Here is a 13206-nt window from a genome sequence, read left to right as displayed (position 1 = left end):
AGATGCGCATGCAAGAATAAGAATAAGAGAGAGAGAAAGAGAGAGAAAGAGAAAATGAGAGAAAGTCCGTACTAGTTGGTCCTATGACATAAATGGCAATTCGGATAATAGATCATCATTTCCCGGTGTGCTTTCTTGAGTACGAGCATAACCCAAAGCGTCTCGAGAACTGTTTACCGATGGTCAGATTTATGGCCGAGTATGCATCTTTTTCCGGTGCTCCTCGCCACGTCTTGCCTCGCATCGCCGGGCCGTGCCGTGTCGACGCTGGTAAAATACATCTACGAGTAAAGCATCGAAGGCGCATTTCGTTCAATCGAACTCTCGTTTCGTTGCTTGAGGGTTGGCGATATTTACGATTACCGTTTTCCGAAGTAGGGAAAAAGGGAAAATCTTCCCACGCGCGTTCCGGAAGCTGACGTGATCGCGATAAATAGCGCGGCGAGACATCGCACAGCCGATGTCGACCGTAGTGGAATTATTAATTTATAAAGCAAGTCGCGTTACCAACTGATCGACCGACCGAGAGCGACAACACGGAACAGCGAATTCCGCTCCGATGTTCCTTCGTCGCAATACACGTTGTGGCGCCTGGCCGCGGCGCCGTGTGCGACAAACGAGCGTACGCCGCGTTGTTATAAAATTCGACAGAAATTGGCGAAACATGATTAATTAGCGGCTTCCGGTAATGAACGTAGCGTTACGTTGCCGCCGGAATATTGATGGTCCTGCGATTTAATACGACCCAATTAGGAGCAGCTATCGTATGACCCCAGCACACCGATCCTCCCTCTCGCCATCGGTCGTTTCTCGACCAGCACCCTTCCTGTATCGTTTCTCTTTATTTTTCATGCACATGTAGCAGTTATGGCTCTATCTCTTTCTGTACATCTGTCTACCTCGTTTCGCTTGTGCTGTTTCGCGGATCTTGCGCTACGTCGTTATATTATTTTCTAACACGTTATATTTCTTGTTATATCAGATAATGGGTAATATGCTCGTTAATAATAGTATGCGGCGTGGTTGACACGTAATTGCCTCTGTTTCTCAGGTATTGGTTGCTGAACCTTCATCAGGGCTCCCTTCGTGTTTCAATAAGTAGCTGAGAACTTGGATGCAGTTTGATATAACGAGCCATCCCAACTCCTGTAATGGTTTAGAATTGAGAAGCGCTATCAATTCACCTTCAAAGAAAGATTCTAAATTTTTTTTTTTTTAAGGCAGTCGCATTGTGTCTATTGAACTCTTAGATGAGACAAAGTTTTCTGACGTAATTTATTCTATAAACTATTCTATAAACTTGATGACGCACGTTTATGATTCTAGGGTTAAATTTGATATTGTATTGTATAAACGTATCATCTGGTTCTTTCGACGTTATGGAAACCCCAGGTAATCAATTTAATTCATTATCGAAGTACCTGAAGTGTAAACGTTTCATTATTTATTAACTGCCATTTTTGCGTTGGCACGATTATTATTATTATCTCCTTTTAATTTATCTTCTTTTCCCATACAAATATTATTATTCGCGTTAATTAATTTTCATTTCTCATTATTATTATATATGCTATCACTCGTCAGACGTTAATCATCGCAATTTCGATGTTATTTAAAATTGATCATATTCATTATCAGGTTGTGTCGCATTTTTTAAATTGCATTTTCTTTCGAAAAAGCAACGTGAAAGGATTTGCTTGTCCATTGGACTTACGGTAACACTCCCTCAACATCGAAGAAGTGAAAATGAAGGTGAATCCGTTCGTTAGATTGACCATTGAAGAAGTAGTAGCATTCCGTAGCACGAGGATACAGTCCAGGATAATTTGGCGACGTGAATGTACCGTTTCGAGTCTCGTTGCTGTTGAAAACAAAGGCACACGGATATTGCCCCTCTTGCCGACCTGTCGTTATACCAAAGTCTGAAACAATAAAGTGTATTTAGTAAGTGCACTGAAACTTGAACGGATCGATATTCATGCGAGTAACAAAGTGACTCGAAAGCATCTCTTTCTCGTATTTTGACGATTTTTCTCTTTCAACTATTCTTTGGCTATTCGAACGTTATAAGATTATTATTATCACCGTGTTTATCAGAGAGGAAAAGAAAGAGAGTGAAAAAAATTAATTCAATTTATGGTACTCCAACAGCGTGAAAAAGAGCACGAATTTTCTCGTTGTTTTTTCGTCATCACAATTTATTATCCGCGCACACTTCATTATTACAGAGGCGTTTATAATCCCTCGAGCAGCTTAATAAATATTGACATGCACTAATGGCTGGCTGCGCAACGTAATACAAATCATTGGCAGTACAATTGTGACATTGTAATACGCCCGAGAAATATGAATAATATCGAAGTAATTACTAATGTATTATTAATCGACAGCTTGAATGCAGACAGCGTCGAAATCGAATATTAAAGCGCGAGTTTCGGTCCGCTCGTGCGTGTAAAGCCTTTCCCGCAATACGCCTATAATTACTTCGATATAAAGCCTATAACGTACAATGCCTCTTATGCTAGATTGTTTGTCTTATGCTAGATGGTTTGATGATAATAATATCTGAAAATACTTGTTGGTTGTGTATACACTGCCATTAGATTATATATTATAGTTGCCAACTAAGGTTTCGAACTGGATTATTAGATTTTTCAGGAATTTTGTCCGATATCCGATTGACAAATCGAACTGTCATGTGTACAGTTTGTAAGATCAAAGATAAAAGTAACGATTTTATTTCTAAAGTCTTTAGTATATAAAGTATCACTTACATTTAGATTTCTTTCATTTTGGAAGATATAGGTTACTTCTTTAGTTATTATTTAACTCTTATCCTACAAGATACAATTTGGTGCATCATCCATACAAACGGGGGTCACTAGATTTGTCCGTTTTTTTTTCACCTATTCAGAATGATTAAAAAAATCTCTAAAAATTCAACATACTTTCAACTTTCTAGAATAAATATTGGAAGTTTATTTTGGAAAATCTTAAAATGTAGTATAATTTATAATTATCGAAAGACTCAAAGAAACTTGCACCAACAGAAATCACTCGGTCACTGGTGACTCATCTTGTAGGATAAAGGGTTATCACAAAAATTTAAAGAAAAAAAAAGTAACAGTAAACATGTTTTCTTTAAAAAATTGTACTATGTTACTATATAGCTGTATTATGTCTCTACTCTCAGGCTCTGTTATAATAGTAATTGAGAACAATTGTAACACATTTTAAAATACAAATCACTCCCACAGCCTTATACAATTTCTTTTATTTACATTTTAAAATAAAAAGTAGTTTTTAAAAAGTAGTCCAATGATAAAAAAGCAATTTATTATTAAAATTATTTTACCAGATTATAAACTTTTACAATATAATGAGTAGTACACTTGTTCAAGCAAGCAGACAAACGAGACTATTGTGGCGCAATGGTTCTTATGATCAGATTCGATGATTATGTATTCGCCGTGTGATGGATCGATCACGAGTAGGGGAATATTAGCTAGTAAGATTATTATTCCTAATTCATTTTTTATTCGACAGGAACATAAAGTCGATTTTTCTCAACTTTATGTTACAGCAAGAAAAAAAATTGTCACACATTCCATCGTTCGCGCGAACGCACTTGATTTTTTTTAAATTCTGCCAAATTGTGTAAAGAACCAAGCTTATGCTTTCAATCGATCAGATTTTACTGGACAAGAATTGATAGACACCAGAGGATCAATCAATTGCCTTATTCGAGCGAAAAATAACTATGTGGACTATCCAATATAACATCGAACACGAATTGCCACACTACTATACCAAATTGCATTTAATTCCACTTTTTTTGCCACAAAAAATTATTTCACTTTACACTTTTTTTTTTTAAATCGCATCAATACTGTTCGATCTAGTTGAATTTGTTCAGGACTGATCCCTCGTTGTCCCTCGCGAGTCGCGATGAGCAAATCGAATGGCACCTCGGACTGGCGCGGCGGGACGTAAAATAATTGAATAACTCCTTGCAAACATTCCAAGCGTTCGTCGTTGGCGCGACTTGGAGGCACCTCTTTCTTCCCCGATCCTCTCGGCCGATTAAAATTGCTCGACAGAAGCGGCCGAAACCTCATTACGGACGACTCAATTAACTTCGATCGCGATGGACGCCCTAGAGCGACGGCTGCTACGGAGCTCAGATGGTTTAAAAAAGATCAGTGTTTCCTTCCGCCGGGAAACTTCCTGAAAAGCGATTTCCATCCTCAGTAGCCGTATTCTCTTGTTGAAAAATGTTCGATGGTTTCAACGACATCGTCGACAGGTATCTTATCGACTCGCACGCAGAATGCCAGCAGTGAACTCGGAAGAGAGTAGAGAAAAGGAGAGTAACTGAGGAGGAAGGAGAGTATATGTTAATTACGAGATTGGATTCCCGTTGTCACACAGGCCCCGTTTCAAACGACTCGCGGTGGTTGCAGTTACTGTAGAACTCCTCTTGCGAGTTCCTAAAGTGCGGTACACCGCGTTACGAGAGTACGGGCCAAGTTTCCTCCAGGCTGTAAACATCGAGTAATAAGCTTTCGCGAGACTTTTGCGCTTAGTTAGCTACATTTGTTATGGTCACCATGTACGCAGTCTGTCTGCTCACTCGCTCTCTTGTTGCGGCTGGCTTGTTGAAGGAAGAAGAAGAAGAAGAAGAAGAAGAAAAGCAAGAACAAGAAGAACAAGAAGAGGAAGAAAAAGAAGAGTACAACGAGTCGGCCTCCGGGGAAAAAAGTGTGAAAATGTTTGAAAAGCGTTGCAAGTACGCTTATACTGCCGCAGTTGAGGTTAGCTTAGGAATCATCTCGCTTAATTGTTACCTTTCCCTTTTAACGCACTTTATGATCGTATTGTCCCTTTCATCGTCGCCAGCGTTGCCAACTCATGCAAGATCCGGTTGTGAGACACTGTCTGCTTTATATTCATAAGAAGAATAATGTTAAAATTCACACAGTCTTAACCAGAAATTGCGAATAATACATAGAAATTGGGACTCAATTTGAATGAAGTCAGAATTTAGACGATTTTGAAAAATCAATCTATAAATATACGTTTTCTCTGAATATTTATGTATCTACAAGTAAATCTCGTCATAAAAATGGTGTCCCGAAGAGATGGTAAAATTGTATTCAAATACCGTGTAGCAAACTACCTGTAATTTTTCAATACCACATAGAACAAATGTAATAATCTACAGCCTTTTCATATCACGTTTCTCCACGCCTGCAATCGGAGCAACGTTTCATGTTTCAAACGTTTGATGTATATATAAAAAAAAAACTCTGTAAATCCTTTTTATTTATGGGACGTAAAATGGTTATAACATTTCGTATTGTAAAAAATCCTGTATGAAAAAGATAAAAATTTATTTTTTTATTTACAGTAACGATATTAATTTGCGAAAATGTAAAGTTTTTATTTGCATCAAATGCAAGAGTGCGTAAAACCTGTCATTGATAAACCAAACATTGTCAATTATTATTTAGTTTTATAATTACTTAGTCCTCGCATATTAGAATTAATACGTCCTATAAAAATCGAATACATATCATTTCAATCGAATTTCCAATTAAATCGAAACTGTATTCGATGATATGAGTCTACAATAAATATAGGTAATTATCCCTATAACTGTGTTTATTCCGTTCCTATTAGTGTGCCTTTGTATCTACAAAAGTCAAAGAAAGCTAGCACAAATAAATAAGAAAAAGTTTTTTTTATTAATTAAAAAATTATTAAAGATGTATGCAATATCAAAGATAATATTTTATTTTTTATCTATTAAAGTATAGAATAAACATTTTTTCAAAGGATATGAGAAATTTATGTAAGTCCAGTAATACCGCAAGATTTTAAGCTTGTCCGTACTGTGTTCTGTATTGAAACTGAGAGCGTCGTTATGAATGTACATTGAAATTATAAGTATAATTAAAATAATTTATTACAATATTAACTTAAATAATTAGCTTACATGTATTATTTGTTTTAGTAATTATGTGTTAAAATAAGTTATGATGATAGGCATACAAATTAAGAACGATAGAGTCATCAGCTCTTACAATTAGAGGGCACACTAATAAGGACCATCATTTTAAAATCTAAAAAAATATTACTACCTATAATTTTTCGTAATTAATAAATTTCTTGGTTACCTTAAATAAAAATTAAAAAAATTTTTTTTTCAAAGATATTACAAAATGTTATAATATTTTTTACATTAAAAAGATATTATAAGAAAAAGAAATAATTGAAATATTGATATCAAGAAACCTGAAATATTGATTTCAAGCAGACAAAATTAAAGCTACAATATATTTAATAATTATGTCTAATAATTATATTTAATAATTCAGTAGTGAGCAAGTTAGCTTAAAGACACTAAAGTCTGATTTCACAATATATAATTATCTAAAGATTAAAGGTAACCAAGAAATTCATGAATGATTTTCATTGATGAATCTATTGATAACCTTTAATCTTTACATAATCATATATATGATCCTAATAGGGACAGTGTTATCTTATATACAATACGTACTATTTTTATTATTCAGCTGCAATTAATTGTTCTGGCGCGTTCGTCGTGATTTTTATTGTTACGAGGTCGTAAAAAGACGCTCCTTGACGGCGGTGGCGCGCCATATCATGCACACTATCGAGATATCGCAAGCGTTTAGCATCCGCGACATAATGCTATTGTACGAGCTAAACTCAGAAGCGCTCTGAATATGTGTATCCGCATTGTCCCGAATACTTCCGGTTTCTCGTGGTGCACTAACATATCTCGGAAAACAACGGTTGGTTGCTCTTTCTCTTTTCCGCATGCCATTTGCAGTATAATGTTCGAACGATCCTCTCTCCTTTCTATCTCTTTCATCTTTCTTCCACGTCCCGTTTTCGTATCCCTCGTAACTAAGTAATACCTCGATTTACGTAACACGATACAATAATACCGGCAACAGTATTCGCAGCGCAGCATTCGCGAAGATTTTAATCAGACGAGCGTGATACGAGTGTATGATGCGTCAGGCGAATGCTTGCCTGGCGAATTAAGCATGGAATTCAGTGGCGCGTCGCTATATCTACGGTACAGAAAGTCGCGCAATCTAGATGATTAGTGTGGTTTTCTATAATGCAGGACAGAAATTAATTAATTTTTGTTTGACGAAAGAGAAATAGAAAAATTAAAATTATATATATAGCAACTGCGGTAGAAGGTGCAGCTACCTGGTCTCTCAAATTATGAGTTTATTGAAAGGCGAATTATAGGAAAATATTCATAGCGAAAAATATTCATGCGAAAATATTCCCAACAGAATTGAAAGATGCAACAAAAATGTATTATACAATGCCAGCAACGTCGTGCATTAGCCAATTTCGATTAAGAGAGGAGCTTAATAAAATTTTCCACTGAAATTATGATGGACGCATTTATTAAAATTCGATAAAACTACATTAAACGCCTTTCAACAATCGTGACAAATAACAAAAGCAAATGTCGCTTTTATAAATGTCTTGCGCAATCGTGTAATGATTCATCATTCATACTTGCAGCGTCGTACTATCAATACATTCCGCACTTGCAGTGCTCCAATCTAATCAACAACATATATATATATATATATATATATATATATATATATATATATATATATATATATACAGATAAAAAATGACGAGATCAGCAAGATTCGAATGCGACACAATTTCGCTGATTCATTGAGAATGAAATGCTCTGCGCATGTAATTAGCAGTAGGACAAACAGATCGCAACATCCGTGTGCTGTGGTATCTGCTTTTATAATAGAATTTACCGTCTCTGATGATTGGGTATAGTGCAAATATTTGTAAATTATATGTTCCACACTAACGCAATGTGGAATAATCGAGAGTATTGCTAAATCAGCTGCTTATTATCGATACGGATACTGATTACGGTTGAAATTATCATTCACTACTACGCCTACAATACGATACGATACGGTATTGTGTCAGATATGTATAGAATTTTGCTTGGAAATGCGAAAATTAGCGTTCTAATAGACGTTTCTGTCACGAACATTGAAATGGTAAATTATTACAATTATACATGTATACACACACACATACGATATTAAAGATATATGCATGTGTGATATATGCGTGCGAAAAAGTCACAAAGTGACAAATCCCATTACGTAACACAGTATTCAACGTTCTTACGCGATTTTTGCAGCATATATTCTATCTGCGCAATCAATGGAAGTGACTGATGCGTGCGAGCTATGCATGTAATTCCTTAATGCAGCGGGTCGCGTTTCTGGTTGTCGCACAATTTGTCTCTCGTAGGGATCGTCCGTTGAATTTCGACGTCAGAATCGGATATTTATGACACGGTCACGGTTCGCTTTATGACATTTCCCGATAGCTCGCGACGGGTAACGCGCGGTTAAGGGCATCGCCGGATAACGCGTGTTACGTTCGATCGGACATGCCCGCGATCCGATATTCATTTGCGGCGTCTGGAACAGCACGTTACAGAACGTTTCCGATATCGTGAGCGTAGAAATATGTAACGTATCATTAAATTCAAAAATGATGAGCACTGAATTATTCCGCTATTCTGCTTTGACTCTCTTTTGAAAGAAAATAAAATTGCATTTATTTTCTTCTTATTTTTTCGCGAGTCTTCGCTATCAAATAGATTAAATTTGCATCTAAATGTTCATAATTTCCATTCCGACCGCTATTGGGAAAGGAGCGTACCTGTTTTGTACATCAACTTTATTATACGGATAGCGTGTACTCGAGCTAAGAAAGGACTCGAAGAAAGTTGCGCGCAACAATTACTCACTTGTTAAGCGTACCTCTAATAAGCAAGAAGCTTGATTTACTGGGTGCTCCAAGCATCTTGCATTTTTTCCCGACTGCAAATTCCTTGGAAAATTTAGAGTTCATTTCTCATTGTCCGCCTTTACAACTCGAAGAATTTTCAATGTTAGATATCTCTCGGTAACTAAATTCTATATATTAAGATTTTAACAAAGATACAAATTGATCAAACAGCAAAAAAATACTTGGTTAAAAAGACACCTTGTATATACCAAAAGTATATAATCAAAGTCAGAGAAAAACAACAAAAAGAAATTAGCTAAACATAATGGCAAAACATCTGTCTTAATCAAATCTGTACTGGAAAACGAGGATTTATTAAATTATTAAAGTTAGTAATAAATGTTTGTTTCGCTAGAATGTTATTTCTCACTGAATATTTGCGAAAGTAGCTAAATTTATTTTCAATCGGGCAAGCGTTGAGCGAGACATTTTAATATATTATAATTTAATCGATCAGTTATTCATCCGCGATACGAACTCTGTCAGATATGCGAGTTGCGTAACTGCGCCGTTCAAATTATGAATTGGCTGATTTTATTTCGATGATTACCAACAACGTGCCAGAAAATATAAACTGCCTCGTCAGATTGAGTGCATTACGAGATATGGAGTAAATAAATCAATATTACTAAGTTTCCAAATGATATTATATCGACATAGAGGGCATAAATAAATGAATTTTCCGAAATGTTCTTGTGAATTACCGAGATCGATGCGATAGTGGATCCGCCGATGTTTATATTTACCAACGAATCATTGAATTAATGTCCACGAGCAAATAGTTGCCCGATGGTTCTTTAATGTTCATTAAATATTTAGTAAAACGGACGTTATTTAACGATGAATTATCCGCACAATTTCAACATTCAAATTTAATGATTACAATAATTTATCTTTCATCAGGCTTGAGAGTATAATATTAATACTGCTTTGTTTTCGTTAGATGATCTTACATATTCGCCGGTGACGTCATCCTGAATTAAAGTCCCATATTGTTTCGTTTGACTGGCAATGGCGCGATGGTTGCAGCTTTTTCTACTTGTATCACCGGCGTCTCGCGTTTCAGCGTAGGGTTTTCATTTTGAAATGACCTCACTCTACGCTCGACCTGCTCTTTTTTCCAGTCGCGTCGTTTGTTTCACGCTTGCAACAAGCAATGTCCCCCGATTACGTGAGGTGTGGGGGAGGGGGAGGGGTTAAAGTAACGAGAACGTCGCGTTTGTCCGCGCTTTGTACATTTCTACGGAAATTACAGGATATTTGAATACTGTGACGTACGTTTCGCGCTGCAGTTTGACGAAAATGCCAACAACAAAACTGACGATAAATTGCGCGAATTAACTGTTATTAGCTACCAAATTTTATATTTAATAGCTCAGATATATTTGTCCGCGATATAATAAAAGTTATTCAACATTTTCAAGTGATTTAGCGAAGCCTGATTATTAATTGCCAACATTTCACGCTTGTATATAAGTACCTGTAACTTATGCAACGAAATTTACATCCGTAAACAAACTTCTGCCTAAGCACTGTTTTGTGTTCGCGCAAAAAGAAGCTCTAAATTTCGTGGCGACGTTAAACCAGGTACTCTGCATAACTATGCACCGGATGCTACAGATATTATAACTACGCATGCTGCTACACGCTGAAGGAGCAAACATGGATCAACAATCCCGCCATGTTTGTTGTTGGACAACGCTGTGCCTCCAACTTTTGGTATCACGGGATTGTGTGTCGGTCGAGCGAATCTCGAAGTAAGCCGGCGAGTTACACGATAGACGGGAAACCTATTTTGTTTCGCTAGACCGGTTCCACGATTGAGATTCACGCACAGCTACTACAACCAACAGCGCTTCGGTATCGCTCGGTATTCGCAGCGTACCGGAGCGTAGGATCCAATAAAATGGTACGTTTAGTTGCCCGTTACTCCGATAAAGCCTAGTCGAAACGGCCTACGGTATCAATTTTTCAAAGTTGCCGTCTCGTTGCCGAGACGAGAGAAAATTTCTTCGTTCTGCCACAGCAACTTCTATCTTCCTTCCGATGAAAACGGATATGTGTAACTCGTGCAGAAAGCAACGAAGCTATCACTGTTTTATATAATAAATTTACAAATTAAAATTTAATAACACGGACGTATGTACATACAACGTATGCATCGTATACTATCGATCATTTTTTCGATCTTTGATAAAAGATCAGAATTAAATTAGCAGTTTTGCAAAGCATTATAACCGATATGTTGTATCTTGTTGGTACAAACGAGAAGAAATCGGATCGCTCGTAGTTATGTAAAAATACAAAACGTACACGTGTGCTCGCGTATATACGTGAAAATGATCAAAGTGAGCGAAAGGTAAGAGAGAAAGAGAGAGAAAAGGATGGTAAACGAGCTCTCGTTTCTTTTTTTCCTAGTACACGTGGCGTATCCGTAAAATTGATAAAGTTTCGCGAGAACTTTTATAATACCCGGCCATGGAAGAATGTTCAAGTATATACGAGCTGGCAATTTATGTTGCACCAGATCGCTCTGTCCCGAACCCGAAGTCGGCCATGGGCGGGCACGAAGGGATCGCCTCGAGCCGTTGTATGTATCATGGGTGCATGCAGACTGTTTATCACACTTTCGAGGGGGTATAACCGTCGTTAAAATCGTCCTGCGATCTACATTACAAAAGATTCGCTACCGTCTCGCAGTAGTCGTAGTTCGGCACGTATCCGAGCATTCGGCAGCCGAGCTCCCTTCTCGTCATTTCCTTCCTTCCTTCCTGGTCCTGTCTCGGCTGGACTCCTCCCAACTTTGCAATTGTAATCAACGATAACGATTCCGGCACCTCGTTCTACTATTCGTGCGAAATAACTCTCGAAATGCAAAACGCTCCTGTTTCAAGGTGGTATTTAAAGCGTTGTTCGTGAACTCGTCTTTTTTTTTTGGCCTATTACTTCCTGGTGCAGGTTTGCGTCAGAATTTTACAGTTTCATGCGAAACCTCTGCGAGTCGCATGTGTTCCAAATATCTTAATGGTCAGTAACTATGTGCATCACTGACGTATATTTTTGATTCGTTTAAAAAGTTTAGCGGCTAATGGATGACCAAAGTTGGCGAGTCGACCGAATGAGTCGACATAGCACACTTTCCACTGTATGACTTGACGCAACAATACGACGTACGACGTGCACCCGTATCAACTTTGCCGAGTTCGTCGGAAATATTGCGTTGAAACTCCGGAGGAAGTTCGAAAGCGGAATACGCCAGGTTACACTAAAACGTTGCTGCTAATACGGTCGTAAGTTTCATACGTTTGATACCGGTGCGACGCGTATGGATACGTATATACAAAGCATCAGACAAACACGGAATGCTCTCTCTCTCTCTCTCTCTCTCTCTCTCTCTCTCTCTCTCTCTCTCTCTCTCTCTCTCTGTGTGTGTGTGTGTGTGTGTGTGTGTGTGTGTGTGTGTGCGTGCGTGTGTGTGTGTGTGTGTGTGTGCACGCGCGAGCGCGCGCGTGTGTGTATATATATATATATATATGCATATGGTTGGATGTCGAAACGCGACGACGCCGACGACGATGTTGTTTTCCAAAAGCTCCGTCCTACTTCTTCGACGATGGATTCGTAAATCCGTCACCGTCTCGCCCGACGAGTCGAGTTCTCTCACTAGTCACGTCGTGAGGAATATGTCGCTCGCTAACTGCCAACGCTGCCATCGTTGCTGTCGACGATATTTGGAACGTTCGACCGAATTCCGAAACTTCCGGTCGATGTCCTTTGGCGCGCGTCGCCTCGTGACTAAACGACTGCGAATCGACGTAGCGATAAGTTTCCGCGAGAAAGGTCGATGGATTGACGCGACACCGTCCAAACACATAGAGGTTGTAGTAGTAGTGATGGTACGTCTCGTCTGCTAAGAAATATGGTACGATCGAAAATACGGTGAGGAAAATAGATTTTCGCGTTATTATTGCACAAAGTGTTTGCATCGAGAGACAAACTCGCTTTTTAGAAGGGGAGCCTAATTTACCATCATGGCGGAAGACGAGACTAATTGCAAGAAGGGCGGGTTACACCGAGTAGACGTCATAAATCTCGCGTTCTTCGCGTTTGCAATGGCGTGTTTGTCGTTATGGTGTAATTCGCGATTATCCGCCTGCCATTGTCGCCGTGACGTCGATTATAACGACGAAGAGCCAGAAATTTGTCTGCTGGATGTTGCGATTTCTCTCTCTCTCTCTCTCTCTCTCTCTCTCTCTCTCTCTCTCTCTCTCTCTCTCTCTCTAACAATGTCATAATTACTAGTTT

The 13206-nt window shown here is 38.1% G+C and overlaps 1 protein-coding gene across 1 annotated transcript in view; it reads right to left on the bottom strand.

Annotated features, from left to right (window-relative positions):
- Positions 1-13206, bottom strand: part of LOC108688221 (suppressor of lurcher protein 1) — a 243342-nt gene that overhangs the window by 6971 nt on the left and 223165 nt on the right. Inside the window, exon 12 of the mRNA XM_018194384.1 lies at positions 1715-1922. Coding sequence (XP_018049873.1) covers positions 1715-1922 — 208 coding nt within the window. The remainder of the gene's footprint in view (positions 1-1714; positions 1923-13206) is intronic.

This window comes from Atta colombica, unplaced genomic scaffold, assembly GCF_001594045.1.
Source record: "Atta colombica isolate Treedump-2 unplaced genomic scaffold, Acol1.0 scaffold228, whole genome shotgun sequence".
Lineage (NCBI taxonomy): Eukaryota > Metazoa > Arthropoda > Insecta > Hymenoptera > Formicidae > Atta > Atta colombica.
Note: the sequence above shows the minus strand (reverse complement) of the source record. Positions and strands in the feature narration are given on the sequence as shown.